Source organism: Lepisosteus platostomus, chromosome 14 (genome assembly GCF_059453375.1).
Source record: "Lepisosteus platostomus isolate fLepPlt1 chromosome 14, fLepPlt1.hap1, whole genome shotgun sequence".
NCBI lineage: Eukaryota > Metazoa > Chordata > Actinopteri > Semionotiformes > Lepisosteidae > Lepisosteus > Lepisosteus platostomus.
This window is the reverse complement of record NC_142624.1, coordinates 7,006,436-7,029,445: the sequence shown is the minus strand read 5'-3', so window position 1 is coordinate 7,029,445 and position 23,010 is coordinate 7,006,436. Positions and strand designations below refer to the sequence as shown.

The window sequence follows — 23,010 nt, the reverse complement described above, 5'->3', positions numbered from 1 at the left end:
TATTTACAAGATAAAATATTTAAAATTTGAGTTTTTTTCCCCAATCTCTTTTAGTAGTTACTCTTTGTTTATGTAACAAAAACTCGCAAGAGTCATTTTCTAATGACTTCTGGCTGCCAATTTTCTGTTAATGAATTACAAGGCGAATAAAGGTAGCTTGAATTGTCTAAATAATTTACTTTGACTTTGAATTTTTGTATTTGGCTCACACCTCTTTTATGACTATTGGGTCATTGAAAATGACATCGCGGCCTTTGAAAACATTTGTCCTATTTTCCATTGGAATTGCAGAGCTTTTACTAATTCTTCAAAAACAAGCAAAAATAAATATAACATTAAATATATATATATAAATTCTGCACTGCGAAACAGCCTCCTGGCCTGATTCTTTTTCTATTTCATGATTTTTTTTAATTATTCATTTTTGTGTCACAGTGGCACAGCGGTTAGCAGGCTCAGGTGTTCCGAGTTCAGATCCTGGGATGCTGTCTGTGTGGAGTTTCTATGTTCTCCCTTCTTTGAGTGGGTTTCCTCTGGGAGCTCCAGTTTCTTCCCACAGTCCAAAGACATACTTGCAGTTCAATTGGCTTCTGGGAAAACTGCCCCTGTTGTGAGTGCGTCTATGTGTGCCCTGCAATGGACCGGAGTCCAGGGCGTATCCTGCCTTGCACATATTGTATGCTGGGATAAGCCCCGGCTCCCCTGTGACCATGCACTGAATACAGAAGTTAGAAAATGGATGGATAGGAGGATATATTGTGTCACATTTTACATATTAAAAAAACAATCACATAGGTGATTAACTATGTTTAAAGTACAAGTTTCATAAATGGATGTTTGTAGTGCCCATCCCTGTTCAGTGATTTTGTAGTTAAAAGCACTATAAATGTGGTCTCTGAGTTGAAAAGACCAACCTTCTCTCCTAAGGAGTAACATGTTTATTCCTGACAAGTATTAGTCAGTTCAGTGTAGTGTACAAGGAGCAGGAATGTTGGCAAACAGGACAGATCACACCCAGTAAGCTTGGGGAAGAGGTTATTAACACTGGCACTTTGTTAAAGGGTGGGGAAGATTTGGGTCTCGACTTGAATTATGACCTGCACCTATGATATGCTTTTAAAAGGATTTTCTCCTTTTGCTACCTCCTTATCAAATATTGTTTGTAAATATACGACCCTATGCATGTAAGGCTTTAGAAGTATAAAGTACTGTATATGGATTATATTTTAGATGCTAATAAATGTATTTGTTTTTTTCTTTCTTTTTTACATTGACTGTGACAAGCTTGAGTGACTGATTGTTGTAACTCTATACAGTCAGAAATGATTGAACATACAGTAGGTGATTTAATATGTTCAAAGTCAGGCCTTGTAAAAGTCAAGAAAAAATACAGAAAAGAGACACTCTTCCTTGCTTAACAAGAGAACAGAACCTTTGTTTCCCCCTGTATGTTGGAGGCTGTACTATATTATCTAAGGAGTGCTTATCAACAGTGGAACCAAGTCCTTTTTCAAGATGGATCAAGGTTTTGTGCAGTGCGTACTACAACGTGTAGTACAAAAAAGCTGCATTATATGTTAAGTGTATCTACACTATATTTTATACTATAAAAAGTACACTTTTGACTTTATGGTTCAGTAAAGAAGAACAAAATGATAGGGAACAATGATCATCACTTAGACTGGATGGGTAATTGCGATGAATTAACAACATTCTATATTGGCTATACATGTATCACCTTGAGTTCTTTCAGTCTACTTGTGATGATTCTAAATGTGAATGAAACACTGGTAAAGGTGAAGCTAGATTTCTTCAGACACAAACTACTGTGAGCTGGATTGCTAAGAGTCAATGAACATTCATTAATAAAAGTCAGTAAAAATGTTACATCTGCAAACTACTGTATACAATTTGTATGCATGAGAGTGTTGTGTGCAGTTTATTTATTTATGGATGTGAATTATACAGTACGTGCATGAATAATTTCATGTTTGTTTTCCTTCTTATGTTGTCATAGAAAAGTCCCAATGTGGTAGTCCTTTGTGGGATTAACAGAGTGTGAGCAGACCTCCCCTCTCAATCAGGTGCTACATTGTACGACAGCAGCTGTTCTTCCTGTTTTCTCAGAACCTGCTCGGTCACAATCTCCACCTGTGTGTGTGAGACACTTCTTTCGTACTGAAAACAGGTCTGTCACCCTTCAGTGACAAGAGAGAGAGAGCTCAGGCCACTCTCTCTGTGCCCTTGGCGGACTCCTGTATTTTCTCAGGCTTGTCTCCTTGCAGTATGACCACCAAACTATGGACAGAGGAGCAGTTCAACTGCCCCGTATGTCTGGATTTACCTAAGGACCCAGTGACTATCCCATGTGGGCATAGTTACTGTATGGAATGCATCAAGGACTACTGGGAGAAGGATGACCACATCGGCATCTACAGTTGTCCCCAGTGCAGACAGACCTTCTGCCCCAAGCCGGCCATCTCCCGAAACACCATGCTGGCGGAGGCGGTGGAGCAGCTGAAGAATGGAGGCCCCAACTCGTTTTCCCAGGCGGTCGTGCGGTCGTCCCTGGAGGTGCCTTGTGACGTGTGCCAGGACAAGAAGCTGCCAGCCGTGAAGTCCTGCCTGGTGTGTCTGGCCTCGTACTGCGAGGAGCACATCAGGCCACATTACCAGTCGGCCGCCCTCAAGAAGCACGAGCTCATTGGTGCCACTGGGCAGCTGGACCAGAAGATCTGCTCGGAGCACAAGTACCTGCAGGAGTTCTACTGTCGCACCGACCAGAAATTTATCTGCTGGCTCTGTACTAGCAACCATCACAAGGGCCATGACACGGTCTCCACCAAAACAGAAAGAACGGAGAAACAGGTACAGTACGATTCGTCCCAGTTTCCTGAATGTCTTTCTTTCTTGTCAGGTTCTTCATTTTTATTCTCATTATCATCACTGGTGTTTGCTGGTTAGACATTCCTGAAGAGCTCCTGGTCTCCCGTCAGCTTCTGTTCAAAGTGCAGCATGAGCCCTGCACCCCGGAGAACACTGTCCGGAATAAAAGTTCAACAATAAAAGAATTCCATGAAAAGATACTGGAGAAACATGTCTCTTTCTACAATAATCCAGGATATGGGTAATTAAAAAAAATAGTGTGAATAGAGGTCAGTAAACCTGGAAGCAATCTGTTTTTGCAACTTGGGCTGGCAGGAGGACAACTCTAGTTACAAGGAAATAATTTCTGATAACCATTAACATTAAATAAAATTGTCTAAACATTAATGAATGCATGCAGAATGAAACACACACCAGTGTATATATACACAGGGAAATAATTTCTGATAACCATTAACATTAAATAAAATTGTCTAAACAGCAGCCAATTGTCAGCAGCCATATCACCCTGCAACTCACAACTGGCAACCCACTGAAGCTAAGCAGGTGTGAGCCTGGTCAGTACCTGGATGGGAGACCTCCTGGGAAAAACTAAGGTTGCTGCTGGAAGAGGTGTTAGTGGGGCCAGCGGGGGGCGCTCACCCTGCGGTCCATGTGGGTCCTAATGCCCAAGTATAGTGACGGGGACACTATACTGTAAACAGGCGCCGTCCTTCGGATGAGACGTAAAACCGAGGTCCTGACTCTCTGTGGTCATTAAAAATCCCAGGGCGCTTCTCGAAAAGAGTAGGGGTGTAACCCCGGTGTCCTGGCCAAATTTCCAATTGGCCCTTACTAATCATGGCCTCCTAATAATCCCCCTCTATGAATTGGCTACATTACTCTGCTCTCCTCCCCACTGATAGCTGATGTGTGATGAGCGTTCTGGCGCACTATGGCTGCCGTCGCATCATCCAGGTGGATGCTACACATTGGTGGTGGTGGAGGGGAGTCCCCATTACCTGTAAAGCGCTTTGAGTGGAGTGTCCAGAAAAGCGCTATATAAGTGTAAGCAATTATTATTATTATTATTATATAGTATGCGTTCATTATTACAATTTTCATTTTAATCTTCTTACTTATTTTTACGTTTTCAACAGCAAACATCAAAGAGAACCTTGGTTGAGCTATTCTTCCACGCTTAGTCAGAATTCGTGAATGAAACAATACTTTTTCACTCCATTGCAGATAGATATTTCACCTTTAATACACCAAGTGCTGTGGGACAAAGGGGTCAGTGTTCATAACCGTTTCGGAACCATGCACATGGAATGCTGGGTGGAATAGTGGTTAACAGTGTTGTTTAGTTCGGTACTTGATTAGGGTTCAGTCAATCAGTATTGACCTCAACGCAGCATCTTACTGGCTGTGATAGGCAAATTTACAAAAAATCGCAGGTGTTACCCTCACTCTCTTTTATTGTCTATCCTTGGGATTTCTGCTTCTAGTTAACCTGCTTGCCCTCTGTACCCAACACTTCCCTCTGGTTTGAATCATGATGTCAAAGTCAGCCTTGCATAAGGGCATTGAAGTGGTGGATTTTTCTTTTCTGCTAGTCTCTCTAATAAAATTGATTCCTTGCATTATACAGATAGTACATTATGTGCGGTCTTCCATGTCATTCTGCTCAATAGCCGAACTCTGAAGTAAGGGCCAGAGTTATTCTTTTTTAGATCGTTTTTCTTATGCACAAGCACAAAACCATTTTTTTAATTTTAGTTTTATTTTGGCAGTAACTGAACGCTTTTACTGTAAATTGCGTCCTACTTAAGCGACACTTGTAAAAAATTTTGTATTATCAGTCATACACACAGTCTTCCAGAAAATCCAGTAGGTTCATTCACAACAATGCTGTCTGAGCACATTCCTGTGTGCATTCTTATTCATTAAACACAGTGACATTTAGCAGTTTTGAAAGACATTAGATCTGTTAAACTACCAATTGAAGAGATTTGTACATCTGACTTATCGGCTATTTTCTCATTTTCTGTGATTCTTTTTACTTGCTATTTCTTATAATATGTAAATGTATTATCAACAGGATGGGTATAATATCAAAACAGTATAGTAATAGTTATACTGGGTACACTTATATATGTAGTACAGTTACACACTTAAATTATTCAAAGACCTTGGGCCTGTTTTCCCAAAAGGAACTGTCCGTAGGAGAATATTAATTTGCGCCACACAATCCTAATGGTGAGCCATGAGGATTTAGCATCACACATACACTTACCCTTCTTTGCTCTTTTCCTTGACAAGACATTCAAGCTCTTAATTCTGGAACATGCCATACTGCTCATGATAATTCAGGGATTCTAGAACTGGATGGTTGGTCTGACAAAAAGTGTATGATCCAAGGAGCGGATGTGTGGAATTCGCAATACTCAAATGTTTTTCATTGATGTGAACTCAATGAATCTGGCTGTTACAGTACCACCATCCCGCCACCAGGGGTTCTGCCAGAATGAAATCACTAGGAATCACTCATCGCCTTCAAGACCAACATTTTTCTTTTCAATGTGTACAGTATACTGTTAGCGGAGCCCTGGTAGCTCAGACGGCAAGGGTCTCTAACTCCTGACCAGAAGGTCCGGGGTTCAATCCCAGGAAGGGGCAAGTGATGTACAGTAGCTTGCTCTAATTCCTTCCAGATGGCTCCCAGGTCCACTCAGCCTGCTTTCCAAATGAGTACCGGGGGTTAATCCTTCTGGGGGTAATAGGCCAACCGGAGTGTGATCTTGACCACATCACCTCCACCTCCAGTGTCAGATGATCAAGAAAAATGGTGGTCCTTGCCTCCCATTCCCCCATGAGACTTTATGGCCTGAAAAGGGGACCTAACCTACAGTATACTATTACTGAACAGCCGGTAGTGTAATACCAAGACATGCACACATCCCCCATAGTTGACACTGCTGGGGATGGCAGTACAGTAGCAGTGATTGTTGTAACAGATGGGACTCAGAATAATGGACGAAAACATGTGGACTAACTTTTTGAAGAAAAACAAATAGTACTTTTTTATCTACAGTGTTTTCAGTTCCAAAAAATGCAACAAAACCCCATCTCTCTCCAAGTTCTTCCTTCAATGGTCCTCTCTCTCTATATCACCTTGCCAGTTAGGCAGCATACCAGCAGCAAAATAATAAAAAATAAACAAAACAATAAAAAACTCAGGCTCCAGATGTGTCCATGTCCAATTCACCAGTCACTTTTCCTGCTCCCTGCCTCCTCTGGTCCAGCACATAACCGAGGGTCTGCTCTCTTTCTGGCGAGGGGTTCTCGCAGAGCTGGAAGACGTCTTGCCACACAAAATGCTTTCATCTATCCATTTTCCGTCACTGTTTCCCAGAGCTTCCTTATTACAGGCTGTGAGTTTCAGGAATTTGTGTCAGGACTAGGTGGACCACAGGACCAGGTGAGGCGAAGCACTCACTCCGCTCTGGATCCAGGATGTGTTCTCTCTGTGCTGCCAAAGCTCAGGGGTGAAAAGCTCGTGGCGACGTTTCGGCATTCGTTTCTTCATTTCTTCACAGAAGCGACTGGTTGAAGTGCAGACAGAAATACAGCAGAGGATCCAGGAGAGACAAAAAGAGCTGAAGGACCTGAAAAAAGTAGCAGACTCATTCAAAGTGAGTATTGCACTAAACCAAGACTTCCTGGGTATCTGCTATAACTTTTTGCTCTATAGCGGAATTGGATGTAGTTTTGCACTGCAGCTAAAACAATCTGAACCTCATCCCACTATTCTAATTCCAAGTCAATAAATTAGACAACGCTGGGTCACACCCATCTGTTGAACTTTCCTAGTGAGAAGACCACACACTGGCCGTCATTATGAAGACGATTCCCTTATCAATAACTTCAGCATGAATTTAAGAGCGAATTACTTGTTCAGGCGTGTACTGTAAAGATCCCTCTTCATTTTAATGAAGAAATAAGAATAGGATAGCCTGTGTTTAATTTGTGGTTAAACTTATGACTGGCAGTTTATTATTTCTAAGTGAATGTTCATTAGTGTGCTGTTATGAGCCACACTCACACCCCTGTAAACCTCCCCCCGATTAGCGCTCAACCGAGAAGGTCATTGGGGAGAGTGAGGACACCCTGACAGAGCTGATCCACTCCATCGAGAGGATGCGCACGCTGGTGAACGAAATCCTCAGCACCAAAGGACAGGAGAAAGTGAGCGCGGCAGAAGAAGTCATTGAGCAGCTGGAGAAGGAGATCACCGATCTTAAGAAAAGAGATAGTGAGCTTCGACAGCTGGCCTGTTCAGAGGATCACATCCATTTCTTGGAGGTACGTTGATGACTGTATTTCTTCGGGAATTATGGGTGGGAGAGGACCGCATTCTCTTCTGAGTGTCAGTTTATCCAGGAATCACCTACAGTCAAAATCCCAGGTCATAGATTGAATTGATGCGCTGGGATATTTTCTCTGTCAGTTTATTCGAACAGCCCGTGGGCTCTTCAGCGGAGCTGTTTCCTTGCTTTTCCGTGGATTGTGTTACAGCCAGATGGGCTTGACGGGAAACGTGTTTTCTTCTCTACTCTTCTCGGTTGGACAGACCTACCCGTCATACTGTGAGTCTCCTGAGGCTGGAGACCTACTCAGTGTCACTGCCCATCCTGAAGCCTCATTTGAACCTGTTGGGACGGCTGTGATTGAGCTAAGAGAGAGACTGGAGGACATCTGCACGGGGGAACTGGGCAAGATCTCCAAGACAGGTTAGGAAAAATAAAATAGCATTTTTTTTGTGCTACTTTCCCATAATGAACAGGGCATCTTATTTTGGGAAGCTTTATCTAACTTGGAGGGAGGTGGCAAGGTGGTGTGTCCATTTAGTGCTGATCTGGGGTCCCAGACAGGATGCTAGACTGGGGTGCCTTCTGTGACGGATTTGTATATTCTCTCTGTGTCCGTGTGGGTTTTGTCCCACAGTCCAAAGACATGCTGTCCAGCACACTCCCATGTGTGTGTTACGTCCCAGTGTGTGGTCTGTGTGTTTTTGTTGTTATGTTCCACACTGCTGACCTTTGATTGTTCTCCCTCCCCCATTGGCCCAACATTACACCACTGTTCCGTATGACATTTGCCTTTCGTTTGACTTTGGTCCCGTTTGGTTTCGCTTTGCTTCATTTTGCTTTGGTTATCGCTTCACTTCGCTTCGCTTCTGCTTCTGCTTCGGCTTTGTTGGTTTGTTGTTTTGTTTTGTGTGTGTGTATTTTCGTATCACTTCGGCTTTGTTGTTTTGTTGGTTTCTGGTCGTTTCTTTGTACTTTCGTTTGTTTGTGTGTTTATCCTTGTTTTGCCATGACCTTGCCCTAACGTGTTACATGTTCAACCTTTGTGTTCTTTTGTACCCTGTTCCTGTTGATTACTCACATTTTCCCTTATTTGTATTCCTAGCTCACTTGTGTTTTTGTGTGAACTTTTGTATATAAGGTTAGTTTAGGTTGTTGGGTACACTTTACACACTTAGTTGACTTTGTATTAGTAACACTAGTTTAGTACGGGTGAGTGCCATTTGTCTTGTATGGTTTTGGGTAGTCAGGGGAGGTTAGTTAGGGTGTTGAAGACGCCGAAGACCGTGTGTTTCAGGTTTTCTTTTGTTGTCAGGCTAGCTTTCCCTCACTTTCCTAGCCAGCTCCATTTTGTTTGTTATTTTCTTTTCATTGGCTCCACTCTAGTTCCTTACCCCTGTGTGTTATCGTGTCTTACCAGTCACATATTCAACTTAAAATCATCACTTTTGCACCCACCTTGGCTATCACACTTCCTAGTCCCTCACCAGAACCCACCTGCTTCCAAAAGAATTATCCTAAATGTTACACCCCTTTACCCCTAGACACTTGGGGTCGTAACAGTGTGTGTTAGTCATTACCTATGTGGTTACCCTGCAATGGACTGGTGAACTCACCAGGGTGCAGTCCAAGCTTGCATCTTGTCATTGTCTGCCTAAACTCCACATCACCTGGCTCTCCAGGGGTGAGCAAGTTTCTAAATGTCAATAGTTGGATAGCTAATTGCTTCTCAAACTATTTTGACAATGATGCTTCTACCATTGTGTACCTGGCCTGTTATTTCAAGTTGTAACACCAGTTTTTCCACTTCACTTGTTTTTGGGATCGGCTTCCTTCTCTACTTCTCTAGGGAATTCTGAGGGAATTTCAGCACTTCTGGTGTACTATTTTCAAAAGAGACAAAAGAGTCCAAGAAAACCAAAAACCTATACAAATTATATTAATAAGTACCATAGTTAAAGAAAATAAATCATCATCAAACACTGAGCCCTATTAATCTGAGACCTATAACTGTAATTCATGAAGTACGCATTTGTTAATATATAAAATAGGTTACACGGGGAGGTCGTAAGTGAGGTTTAAAAAGCTGTTTTAATAAAATACTGCAGTTTAAATTGTAATTGTATCTGGCTGGGAGAGAACAATAAACACATTTAGTGTTAATTATGTAATCAGTTGCCTTCTCTCCACCTGTCGTCCTATGGAGGTGCAAATGATTTCTTAAAAAACCCTACTTAAAGTTTATAGAATCCTTTCGTATGTAGGAAATAAAACAGCAACACTCGGTTAGTATGGTAAAACGTCTACTTTTGATTTGACAGGAAGGGGCTGAATTTTTCATTCAGGCCTATTATCTTTGTCAGCTTTGTGAATTGGTCATGTAAAAAAAGAAATGATCTTCAGAACTCTTACTTGTTACAACTCATGTTTTTCTGTTCCTATTTATTCAGTGAATGACACTCTGCTGTTTACATTGGGAGACAGCGCCAGAGGTAAGGTGGCATTATGCCTTTTGTCTGAATGTACTGTATGTCTTAGGATAGATACAGACAAGTATTGTATGTCTAAGAGAAGAACTCAGAGTGAAAGTTTCACTGCACACAGGACAAAATGATTGAAGTAAAATTGAAGTTTTAACCAACATAAAAGCAGCACATCTGGTGTATATTTGATAAATTTGAATAAATCCAGCTACTTGAACTTTAATTTTAAAAATAGTTGCTGTTGTTTCATGCAGACTTATTCCAGGTGATTCTTAGACAGTTTTTTCTTCACTCCACATGAGCAAACTACTCAAGTGCAAATACAGACTTTTAAAATCTCTCACAGAGACAAGGAGATGAGTGAAAGTGAGATTTGTGCCTCGGATTCATGTTTAATATGCTGTTTTTCCCTCCGTATTTCTCTGACCACAGCCAATAGAGGTGCAGGAACCAGGTTCAAAGCAGATCTTTTAAAAAGTGAGTCGCCTTTTACTGCAACGTCCTTGTGGAAAGTTTTAGTGATGAGCTAATGGATGAATGCAACAATATCCACACACAAGCAGAATAAAAAACAACATGGATATACTGGAGTGTGGATTCTTCTGGGGATGTTGTCTAGTCCATATGCACAATATTATTGAGAATATTTACTCCTTGTAGCCATGAGTTTGGTATTATATTTGTGGATTATGTTATAACATTGATCATAGTTCCATGTGTAAGTTGCTCAAGATTTTTCCTGGGGAAAATTCTGTACAGTTCCGGAATCACTGTGAATGTGACAATCTTGTGAATGTATTGGCCTTGTTCAAAGGTAATTTTTTGACACTGTATTTTTTCCTAGTATTTAGTGTTCTGGGGCCTAAGAACACAGAGAGACGAGAACGAAGTAAGACTCTTTATCCTTTTATATATCGATTTAACAACCAATCAAACAGACTGAATTTCGCACTATTAATATTGATACTGTGCGCTAACAGATAATAAGAAATTCCAGCTTCTTGTAAAAACACAGACACATGCAAAAAACAATAATTCTCCTAAAATTGCACTCACATGTAAAAAATACACAGTGACAAAGACTAAAGACTAATACGCCTTTCAAATCAATTGCTTCTTTTCATACTGCAATTGAGCAATGTTAAGGGTGGAATGGTGGTGTGGACTCGCATACTGTGCTCCTGGCAGATGACAGCAGAATGTAGAATTCATTCTGTTTGAGCAAAGCAAGAGAAAATCCCTTGAACTATGGTGTGTGAATATATTGTAACATAGCACGACACAGATGCTCATAGTGCTCTCTAACTGCTACATTGTAGGGAAAGACCAGCCTTTACACAAGGAAAACACAAAAGAAATGAATGTTCTACAGAGTTCAGTAGCAACACAACTCTTGAATATCTTGAAATTACCCTGCCTCTGTATGCCTGCTTTAGAAAAGTGTCTCAAAATGTTTTGTACCAGGGCTTTCTAAGGCTTTGCTCCTTTGAGGACTATTTAGGCTGAAAAGTGATCCACAAGAAGAATACAATACAACCAGTAAAATTACTTAGGTTTACTGCAGCTACTGGAAATGGTTCACAGAGAGGGGATTGCAAAAGCTGGCACTGGAAGACTTGAAGTGCCGGATCAGGTGCTGTCACTGGTCCCATCACAGGTGCTCTCACTGGTTACCAGGTTCCTCAGTGGTGGGGAGGGGGATAGATTTTCAGTGCTGACAGCAAAAGTGGTTTTGAAAGGTTCGATCGGCCTATGGTCTGAAAGAGAGACAGATGACAGATACAATGTTTCATGATTGGTCATATTTTGACATTACTCCAATGGCATGAATTTACAGTAAGAGCATCTGAGATTTCCTCCTATAAATAAATATAAAAACACCTCAGAATCGCCAACTCTCTGGTAAAAGAAGCAGAATTGGATTGATATAAAATGTTGTTATATTATTATTGAAATAATCCAATAATCAATTTGTAAAATGTTCAGGTACAGGCAAGAGGCGATAGAGATTTTTAAAGAAACTGCAGACCTAAATATCTGTAGACATATCTCAAATCTCATCATACTTAATTCTGTTGTTCCTGTTAGCAGAGGAACACCTCTTGTGCCTCTCTGTCAGCTCTTAAGCAGATGACTGACCAAATAAGGAACAGTACTGAACTCTTTTACCTGGGAACCTCCATCCTCTTTAATTTCTGTCTTTCTCCCTTGTGTATCTCATCCATAGCAATGCCCTCTCTTGGAATAAGAACCACTGAAAAGCGTGGACAAGGTAAGCCTTCATACATCGAGTGTAGTGCACGAAATATACTGTAGGTTCCTACCTGAAACGATCATTGTCAATAATAGAATTTAAAAGTAGAAATGTAGCATTTATGATAGGACCATAACACTATATTAATTTACGGCGCTGTACTAGCTATAGTATGATTATGATAATGATATTTTCAGTAAGGGATAATTAAATGATCATAGGTGTCACAGTTTGCATGGTAGATTCACCTTGACCTTACTACAGTAGCTGCTACACTTTCATGCATTCAGTACATGCACAGAATATGTGTCACTCAGACAGTCCACACACAACCTTGACTGCCTAAAATTATTTAAGCACCACTTGCAATGACAATAATGAAAATTTTACTTTTCAAATGTTTAGTGTAACAGACAATTCAATAATTCAATAATTGCGTTATTTAGTGTGATAAAATAGTCAATACCAGCAAAAAAACATTATTGAAAATATTACCATACTTGCTCTTGTCCTATACTGTGTTGAATAATGATGCTGCTGTAGTGCTCTCTATTGGAGGAAAGCAGGCTAAGACTGACCCAGTGTTCTCCGACCACCAGAGAAAGGAATGTTTTTCTCCTAGATCCTTCTGCAAAGTCACTTCTCTCTTATTACCTCTATCCTTTACATTTTGAATTTCAGTTTTCAATCTGCGGACTTCAGGCATCAGAAACAGGGACGAGCCTTCGAGATGTGAGTGTTTGAAAAAAAACGTTTAGGTCAGCCAGATGTTTTATAACGTGGTTGAAAGGCCCCTAGAGATGGTGATGATCTCGGAGTAATTCAGCTCTAAAGCTACAGTACTGTTACAGCACAGAACTGTCTTCACAACGCACAACAGTGCAAATAGCAATGTGTCATGTGTGCGATTGCTTGTGGGAGTATATAGGTAAACTTGCATGTGTACAAGTACAGAAACTGTGGTGTGTGTGTTGGTTGTGTCAGTGAGCACAATGTTCCACACTCTGTCCAATCTTTGTGTTATTTGATTGTTGTCTTTTTGTCTCTTCCCAACAGTTGAAAGAGCCTCAGTGAACTCTTCTGCACCTAGAAATGTTGACAGACAAGGTGAGCCTTCTCACAAGAGAAACACTGATGAGGAAGCACTAAGACACTCTTCTTGAGAAAGATGGATAAGATGACTTTATTGGCCATATACAATTTCTTGCATTAGGAATTTGTCTTTTTGCATACCCCAGCTTGCTCTCCATGAGACACACAGACAGGGAGAGAAGCTTGGGGTCAGAGCTCAGGGTCAGCAATTTATATGGCGCAGTTGGGGTTCAGGGGCCCAATGGAGTAGGATTCCTCTGCCGCCTACGGGATACGAATCAGCAACCTTCCAGCCACAGGCGCAGATCCTTAGCCACAGAGCCACCTCTCCACCCGAAAATTCCTCCTTCTGGCCCCAAAAATACTGAACATTGCAGAACACGTTTAGAACTTTTAAATATTCTCTTTACTCTTTATACTGAAAGTAATGCATCAGGCATCTGAGAAACCTTCATTAAACAGATTCATTTTTTTTATCAGAGAGAACAAAAATGATGAATGCGATTACCATTTATTAAAACCTAAATCGACACACATTTTATATTTTTACCTAATTGAAAAGGCCAGTTTGAAATCACTTATGATTACAATGCTTAACCTGCAATCCAAGCAATTTGCTTGTAAGTTACCACAAAACTTAAGAATTAGAGTAATCTTTTATTTTTTTATTGCGTAATAGCAACTTCCTATATTTCAAAGCTGTTGCTTATTTAATCGTGCCCTAGAATGGACTTGCACCCGTTGCCTGTCAGGATTGACACAGGCCATTCTGCAACCCGGAATTGGACACAGCAGTTAGAAAATGGATGGATAGATTTTTTACAGTTACAGTACTAACATAGTAGCTATGATCAGAAATAACAAATGACGCTGCTGGACTGTGAAAAAGAAATGATTGTAGAGATAGAATTGAACTGAAACAATATGAACTGTCCCAAGATGTTTAATTTACGGGGCTAGGAAGCAATAGTATTTCTGGATGCCACTATGAGGACTTGAACTGTTTTGAGCCATGTGTTGTTTGAAGCCTCCAAGAGAATAGCTCTCCATAACAACAAAAACAACAGCATGGACTGTGCAGATTGATTTCTAATAGTCTTGCAGAGCTCTCACTGAAAGAAAAATGAGCATCCCAGCTGTTTTAGTTCCCTCCTTATCTTAACTTTTCTATGTATATAAGCCACGTGGCATCTACTGTATGTGCGCAGGCACTTTTAAAGTCTCAAAGTTAAAGTGTTACGTTGTATGTCGCCTTTCTGATCAGCCTGTTGTTTCCCCACAACTGGGACTGAAAGGCCTTACTTTTCTTATTTGAAATATTGTTTTCATGTCCTTTCCTTCTCCAGCTTATAGTTCATTTTCTCTCTCTCTCTTTTTTCTCCCTCTCTTCTGTGCGTGATGCTGCAGTTTCAAGTCGGAACCCAGAGCGCAGACAGAGAGGAGATGCTGCTAGACGTAAGGCCATATTGACTGTAACACTGAATGGGATGATACAATACCTGGGTCTTTATTGACGATGACATTGAATTGAATGATACCTTGGTTCTTCCATACAAAGAAGATTACAGAAGGGATTTGAATACATATAAACTGTAAGCAGTTATTAAATTTTTAAGGAATCACGGTTATAATGGTTGGTTAATCTTGACTTTACTGGCAGCTACATTTTACAGCATTCAGTACATATACAGAATATGGGTCACTACTACTTGCACTACTTCATTACTAGTCTAAAGTTATTATTTAGGCCAATGACCAAAGAAACATCACGGATAATTTGGATATTGAATATTTGTTTTGGTGTAATTTCATTTAATCTTTTATGACTGGCCATGTTACTGTAAATTCCAAAGACACAGCCGGTAGCATAAGCACTGCCCCACTTTTTTGTTTAGTTAGAGAATTAACTCCTCTTTTCCTTTGTCTTCACAGCGAGAGAAATTCGAGATGGTGGACACCCAGATGCAGAACCTTTGAGCAGAACGGATAGTGTCACATGTGAGTCTGATTGCTTTTTCACTCACAGATAACTAGGCTTGGTATTTTTTGGGCATTTATGTATTGACTGTGCTCAGAAATACCTTAACATAACACTCAACTTTTAAACTGGGGATTTTCTCCATTCAATGCAGATAAAGCATCATGGCTGTGTTCTTCAGAGTGTGAAAACCCAGCAGGACTAAAAGGAATACCTGTCAAAGATCAGATGAGTTCCTAGTCAGCCAATTGCTATTAACACTTGGAGAGGAGATCAGCACCAACAGTGCATTGAAGAAGTACTGCTTCTTTGATTGGCTCAGCAGGATGAACTCTTGAGCTGATCTCCTGTTCTGGGCACATAGAGTGTGGGAAACAGCAGAGCTGGAACAGCAGAGAAGAGAATGATGGGAAGAGAGGAACGGGATTCGTGGTACAAAAAATCTTGGTCACATGTGTCTTCATCCACCCATCCATCCATTTTCATCCAATTCAGGGTCGTGGGCAAGCAATGGGGGTAAGGCAGGTTAAACTCTGGACAGTACACCAGTCCATCACAGGGCAGATACAGTACGTCTTTAAGTCCAAGCAAATTACAGGCTGAAGCAATTCTATTCAAATAGTGCCTCACCAAATAGTCATGTCATGTCATTTGCCAAACCGCTTTATACCGTACGGTGTTGAGGGAAGCCGGAGCCTACCCGGCAAGCAACGAGCACAAGGCAGGGTACACCGTGGATGGGACGCCAGTCCATCGCATGGCAAGCGCAAGCCAATCATACATGGGGAAAATTTGGAGGCCACGGTAAAGGCCGAGGGGGGAAATTGGGCCCGGACACCGGGATAAATCTCTATTCTTATCAAGAAATGCCTGGGGATCTGACCAGGCTCAACCCTGCTTAGCTTCAGTGGGTATCCAGTTGAGAGCTGCAGGGTAATATGGCTCCCGGCCCTCCCCAAATAGTGTCACTTTCATCCAGGCATATGCACCAACCAATAACTGTACCAAAGTGTCACGTTCGTAAATCCCTCCTCTTAAGGATGCTCCAGCCCTTCCTTGTTCTTTATTAATCTCCCGCACCTGCTCCCTGTTCCAGCCCCCTTTTCAGTTCCCCTTAAAAGCCAGAAGCCCACTCTCTTCTGGGCTCTGCTCTGGTTTCCGTACCAGGCGAGTCCGGGACCTGGAAGCGCCTGGTCCCATCAAGCTTTTAAGTTCCTGTTCCTGTCGGTTCCGACCTGGTTCCCGTTTTTATTCCGTTTGTCTTGAATGGACCGCCCGGTTTTGGATTTTCGCCTTCTCTTGGACTCCCCCTTGGACTTATTCCTGGATTGTTTGCCTCGGCCACACCTCCCCCGAACACCAGCGCACCATGGACACGCCCCCTGTTTTCATTCCCGACTCCTGCATGCTTTTTCCCTGTGTTTTCCTCACTCTACCCCAGATCGTGTCGTCTGCATAGGGTCCTGAAAGAACGCTTTTGTTACACATAGAAGGTAAAGTGACAAGTTGACACAAAAAGAGAATGGCACAACACAGCTGGGAAGCATGGAACTCATCAAGAGGAGAGACACAAGTGTCTCCTAATGGCACTTGCAAGAATCAGAAAGAATTAAGTCTGATCAGATGACACATTCAATTTGGTGAATGGCAAACACAAAAACTAAAGTGTATACAAAAATAAACAAAGAATGAAAACTGTCCCCGAAAATATTTTTTTGGGAAAGCTAAGAAACATAATGTACAGTGGATGAACAGCAGAATAATGGAAATGTGCACATGATTACTGAAAGCAAAAGGCTCACTGTACATTCAGAGTCAGGCAACCTTCAAAAAAAGCAAATGTGAATATAAGAAATGAAATAAAGAAAGACAAAACTGACTGACATCTAGGCAGCTGTGATTCAATCCAAAGCAATTATAAGAACAAAAACAGAGAGAATTTTGAAAGCCTGACAAAGATAACAAATCTAACAAGAACAATGGCATTAGAAGATAAGAATGGACAACAATGTCATGTACAAGAGACTTCTTTACAGAATATGCATAGAAACTGAGAACTACAGCATCCAAATGGAGTTCAAAACACCAGAGCAATCACAGAAAAGTGAAGTGGGAAGCACTGAAGAGAAAGTGATCAGTCGTCAGAAGTAGAAGAAGCTGCAAAGAATGGAAAAACACCTGGCTCAGGCAAAATACTGTATCGTGCCTGCAGAAGTCTTGATGACACATAGCAGAACATACTTCTTATAAACATAAATACTGTATGCTTCAGAAAAATTGGGATAAAGTATAGAATTAATTCAATGGACAATATCAGGCTTGTCTCAAAGAAGGCTAGACCTGAATGAGATGTCATTTTAATCCGTAAATTGAACAACGGGAATAATACATGACTTTAACACTGAATTCCCAGTTTGTCTCTTTTGCCCATTTTTATATTTCTTCCTCTCTAGCCAGTCGAGGAGGAAGGAACAGTCTAAGTCAGACCCCAGGCAGACAGCCACAAGGTAAGCTTTACTATCTTTACTATCAAGGATGCTCACCTTATCAATTGATATTTTAGCCTACTTCCGCTGCAAAAACCGCCTCAGTGGTTCTCAGCAAAAGGCTGTGCTCTAGAGTACAGGGGGAGCCCTACGAGCTTGCGATTCTGCAGTCCCCAGGCAAGGTCAAGCTTGACGGAGAGCTCACTGGGGCTGGGAGTGGCCCAAGCTCTGCAAGAACTGAAGTGAAGGTGCCTGGGAAATAATATACTAGTGTAACGCATACGGCCACCATTGCAGGTTGTGAAAGCCGGCTTACCAGCGCAGTGACGTCACCACCCTTCCCTGTGAATAGCAGGGACCGCAGCCGCTGGGCTGAGGGGAGATTTCCCTTTAGCTCAACTAGCTGGGTCCCTGTTGAGTGATGCCGGAGGCCTGGGTTAGAGTCCCTGACGGTGGGGGGCCAACTTGAGGTGGCAGAGGCGAGGGCGCATACCCACGTGAACCCGAGAGCGCTTCACTAGCAATCCCTGTATAGTACAGTAGTAAAACCCATCACCTGTAGTCCATCTAAATGCTTCGTTCGGTTCAGGATCGCAGTGGGAGATGGAGACTATCGCAGCAAGCAACGGGCTTGAGACGATCTCCTGCAGTGCTAAGCTTAGTAAGAGGTTGCACAATGACTTCTCACACAATACGGTGAATCATCTTTTTTCGAAAGTCAACAGCGTTCAGTAATGAATCAGAAATTCCCCTTATTGCTCAATCGAAACGGTGCCACATACTTTGGTTCCCTTGAATTGTTGCTCGGAATCCCCACATTGCATTTCTTATGTTCCCTTTTACATGTTTTATGTGGACAGGTGCAGCTTGGAATAAACATTTTTAACTGTCAATGTCAGATTACAACACTTTAAAAACACGTCTGTAACAAACTGTTCAGGTCTAAGCATTGAAGTGTCGCTGAAAAATAGTCACTTCAAAAATTGTCAATACGTTATTGGTAATTCAGTAAAATGTACTATGAAAAAAAATCCATTCTTGCTTTTATTTGAAGTTAGGGATCAGTGTCACTCTACACAGAAAGTGAGATAGACACTCCCTAGCAACACTCCAGGCCTGAGCACGTGTGTGTCAGTCAGACACAGTAAAGATCCAGTAACCTCACAACCTTTTTTCTCTTTATTCTGTGTGCAGTTAATGTTGATCTCTTCCTCGACCCGCCAACCCCAAATCCTGCGAATACAAGAGGAATCCCCACAGGTGAATCCATTTTCAGTGAATTTTCAGTAAAAGAGAACTCACAAATTAGACTATAAACCTGAGCCACCACAGTATAGGCAGACAACGTAAAGACAGATGTGTACAATAAGTGGAAGAGAGAAAAAGGCTGTGGTTAACACTGGAACATGTATTTCTTTCCGTCTGTCCAGCTGACAATGGAGTGATAAACTCTTTGGCTGCCAGACTCATGGACCAAGGTAAGACATAATCTACAGAAAAGGGTGCTGTTTCTGCTTCCTGGATGTTTCCCTCTTTTGTTTTTTCAAAATGTTCTGTTTTTTCTCCTTTTTTTCTCCCAGGTGGAATAAATCCTTTCCTTGACTCAGCAACTCCAAATCTTCACAATGATGGCGGGGTCTCCCCATGTAAGCCTGTTTTCCTTGAAACATCAAATAACAAAGTCAAGCCCGTACACTGTCTCCCTCTCACACAGTGAAACACACTTTTTTACACACCCTCACACTAGAGCTGTCACCTGACACCACCAATCCAGGCAGATTTTAAGATATGAACTGACCACAAGCAGATTTACAAGTCTGTTGAGGAAGAATCCATTATACAGTATATGCTTTTAAAAGTAATTTTCCTTGTTGCAATTTCTAATGTTTGAAACTTGCTGTTAACATCTGGGTCTGGTTACCTTTAATGTAAAGGAAGTAGGCTGTATTATTTAATCATGTGAGCTTCTATGCTGAAAGTGAATTTATTTTGTGCTCTTTTTGTACTTTAATCATTTTCAGAAGTTCTGCTGATACAGTGTAAGTTCTTTTCTAATGAAGGGGCATTTGTAAGTTCCTCCACAACTTCTGATTTGCTCTCTTTTTTTTTCCCCACAGTGAGAGCGATTTCTGTCTATAGTCTGCAGGCTCCACAGCCCAGGACTAGACCAGAGTTTCTAAAATGTGAGGTTCTTTTACCGACAGATAACCCGACTCCTTCTGATGGGGATTCTCTAAAGTGAAGAGACAACTGACAGACACGGACACAAAGAGAAACATCCAGACACAACTAAACAGACGTGGAAACACACACATGTTGAGACTGCCAGAGAAGCAGAGCTAAACAAAATGCAGTTAGAACACAAAACATTTAAGAATACATTGACACACAAAAAAAATCTTGCAAAAGCCTATGAAAATCCATATTTTACCTATTGAGATTCAAAATGCAGTTTATTCTATTGTCAATATTACATTACCTTATGTTCTTAGCATTTTCATGGGCCTTGTAAAAGTCCGTATTTATTTGGTTTCATTCATCGGTGATTTTCAGCGACACTGACCACTCTCTATTGTGAGCATTCCATTCTGTGATAAATCCCGTTAAGAGCAGCATATGTTCACTGGTGAGATAACTGTTCTGGGGTTTTCACATATTTTCTACCACCGTTAATAGCCCGATCACTTGGCTCCCCCCCCCCCAAGTGACCCTGATGTGGATTAAACGGTTATAAAATGGACAGGGGGATCCTTAACTAGCCCACAGGGAATTTCATAAGCCGATGCCCAGATGCAGGAAAAGACAATCAGGAGCACGCTCAATCACACAGAGAAACACAGAGGCAAAACAGGGTGAAGGACATACAGTACACAGTCACTAACAGGTGCCTGGCCTGTGTGTTGTTATGCCTCGCACAGCGTCCGTTTGGGGGTTTATGAAGCTGTTGCACCTTGGGTTTTGGGGGTTACCGCTTTTTACGGACGCTTGGGTGCCTTGGCGGGGTGTTGCCATTCTGTGCCAGTTCCGAGTTACGCACAGTAAAGAGCAGACGTCCGTGAAATCTGTCCGCCTCAGTCCCTGATCTTCCGCGGCGTAACACATGCGACTTTCCTAATAGCTGTTTGATTTTCCTAGTTCCCCGCTCACCACCCTTTTCCTCCCTTTCAGACTCCTGTCAGCTGGTATTCGATCCCGACACAGCACACAGACGCCTTGTCCTGTCCGAGGGAAACACGAAAGCTACTCTGATGAGGGAGACCCAGCCCTACCCCCACCGACCGGAGAGGTTTGATGGCTGGACTCAGGTCCTGTGCAAAGAAGGCCGGTCAGGAACCCGCTGCTACTGGGAAATAGAATGGCGTGGGAGGGGGTCTTCTGTAGGGGTGGCGTACAAAGCGATGCCCCGGAAGGGAGGAGATGCGGGTAGTGGCCTAGGCTACAACGACCAGTCCTGGAGCCTGGAGCTGTCCGATACCTGCTGCTCGGCCCTCCACAAGAACGAGAAAAAAGACATCTTGGTGCCCTACTCCCCCAGAATCGGCGTGTACCTGGACTACAATGCGGGAACCCTGTCCTTCTACAGCATTGCAGACACGATGTCTCACCTGCACACCTTCCAGGCCATCTTTGTGGAGCCACTCTATCCTGGGTTCGGGGTGGGGAGTGGGGTGGGAGTGGGGTTAGATTTTGCTTTGGGCCAATTCAGCACTCTTACCGACAGCGTGAGGATCTGCAACTAGGCAGCTACAGTAAGTTTTATTGCTACCCTACCCAAAAGAAATGAGCGTTGTATTTCCCCTAGCTCCTCCGATTTCCCCCACCCAGGATGAGTTTGTAAAACCGCATTTCAATGCGCTGTAGAAGAGTGACACGTGGATGACTTCAGGACTTCAATGTTGCTGTTGTGGAGTTGCGAAGGGTTCATGTCCTCAGGGCTGGTGAGAGACTAGAAGTGACATTGGAAACCTAAACTGATATCGTTTCCGTTCACGTATCTGAATCAGACTGTGAAAAAGTTCACCATTGACATCGTATATAAAAGCAGACAGTAAAATGTGAGACTAATTGGTGAATGACAATGTGAATGTCTTAGGAGCGAGTAGAATTTTGGTTTATGGAATGTGCAGTAGGTATTTGTATTATTAACGTGTTTGTTTTATCACCCAGTTGTTTTTCTTGCCTCACAGTAATAAGCATTCTGTATTACACAGCAATCGTTTAACACACAGGGTTGTTTGTGCGGAGCTGGGAGCTGGGTGGGGTTGTGTGAATCTGATAACCAGACCCCTGGCTGTATGAGATCATCTGTTCACTCAGTTATCAGCAACCAAACAAGCTCAATTCCTTACCTGTCTTATAGAAACTGTTCTGTGATATCTGTGTGGTGTGGAGCGGGCTTGATCATATTCGGACTAAAGGTTGATTGTTATTGAGCATTAACACAATTGGGACTATTTATGCTTAGAAAGATCACACCTATCTCCTGACCCATGGGATACTTGAATGTATAGTAATGGCCTTAAACAAAGATATGTACTGTATACACCCCCTTTGATCTATTGAGATTGATCAACTGATGGCAAGGTACTCATATTTTAATATAAACGTCAACCACTTTAATCCACAGCTTTCTGAAGAATGATTTTTGTACTGATTCTTAAACAATTAAGACTGTTCTCTAAGACATATAATTTCAAATGTACAGATCAACCTACTGTTTATATCCAAAGTGAATGTTGGATATAATCCCACCTTGGAGAACTAAATGTGATTCTTTGCTAATCCATCTCATGAAATCTTTCAGATGTTTCATTAAGCCTGTCATTGAATGTTTACTATATTTGAGTGTAATTCTGCAAGTAGTAATAAATCATTTCTGCATATCCTGTAGTTATAGGCATGAGTTTGTCCTCACAGGCCCTGTGAGAAACTGGCCCTCCCCAGGGCCAACTGCGAGAGAACATCCAGGTGGAAAAGCTGGAAAGAGGGAAGGGGGAGAGACCTCTTAAAGGCAGTTTTCATTGGGACCAAGTTGAGCTGGCTTACAGGTCTGAGTGATTCGGCAAGCGATGGTTCTAGGGAAAATACAGTTCAGGCTGAGCCGAGGGTCACCAGAGGATTTGGACAGATGGGCTGCATGATCACTAGGACGGGGTTACATGAAGCTTAGGGGGAGCAGCAAAGGCTGAAAGTGAGGGAACGTTTCTGCAACCCAACAAGTCCAAAGGTGGAACAGTGTCCTACCTTTCTAAGGTGTTGCAGCAATCAGGGCTGACCGGAGTTCTTGGCACCTGGAGAAAAGGGGCAAAGTAGCAGCATACCTTCACCTTACACTTGAGAGTGAGAAGACTCAAAAGCTCAGGTTGAGTCTGGAAGTCATGGATGTCGGAAGGGACGAACCGTGGAGAGGCAGGAGAGCGGAAGAAGACCCATATGCGTAGCAGCGGAATGGGGAATTAGCCCAGGCTCAGCAGTTCAGGAG

The 23,010-nt window shown here is 42.2% G+C and overlaps 1 protein-coding gene across 2 annotated transcripts; it reads left to right on the top strand.

Moving 5' to 3' along the window:
- The first annotated feature begins 2,141 nt into the window (after nucleotides 1–2,141).
- On the top strand, nucleotides 2,142–22,411 carry trim25l (tripartite motif containing 25, like). 2 transcript variants are annotated; one of them, XM_088606758.1, is made up of 18 exons: nucleotides 2,143–2,868; nucleotides 6,465–6,560; nucleotides 6,997–7,230; nucleotides 7,499–7,658; nucleotides 9,686–9,727; nucleotides 10,151–10,195; nucleotides 10,563–10,607; nucleotides 11,946–11,990; nucleotides 12,654–12,704; nucleotides 13,029–13,079; nucleotides 14,472–14,519; nucleotides 14,997–15,062; nucleotides 17,496–17,549; nucleotides 18,723–18,788; nucleotides 18,959–19,006; nucleotides 19,109–19,174; nucleotides 19,646–19,711; nucleotides 20,697–22,411. In XM_088606758.1, the coding sequence occupies exons 1-18, from the start codon at nucleotides 2,287–2,289 to the stop codon at nucleotides 21,266–21,268; spliced, it is 2,337 nt and encodes a 778-aa protein (XP_088462884.1). In that variant the 5' UTR covers nucleotides 2,143–2,286; the 3' UTR covers nucleotides 21,269–22,411. The 2 variants fall into 2 exon arrangements, with proteins under 2 accessions (XP_088462885.1, XP_088462884.1); XM_088606759.1 differs by lacking the exon at nucleotides 19,646–19,711 and having other exon boundaries at nucleotides 2,142–2,868.
- The last annotated feature ends 599 nt before the right edge of the window (nucleotides 22,412–23,010 follow it).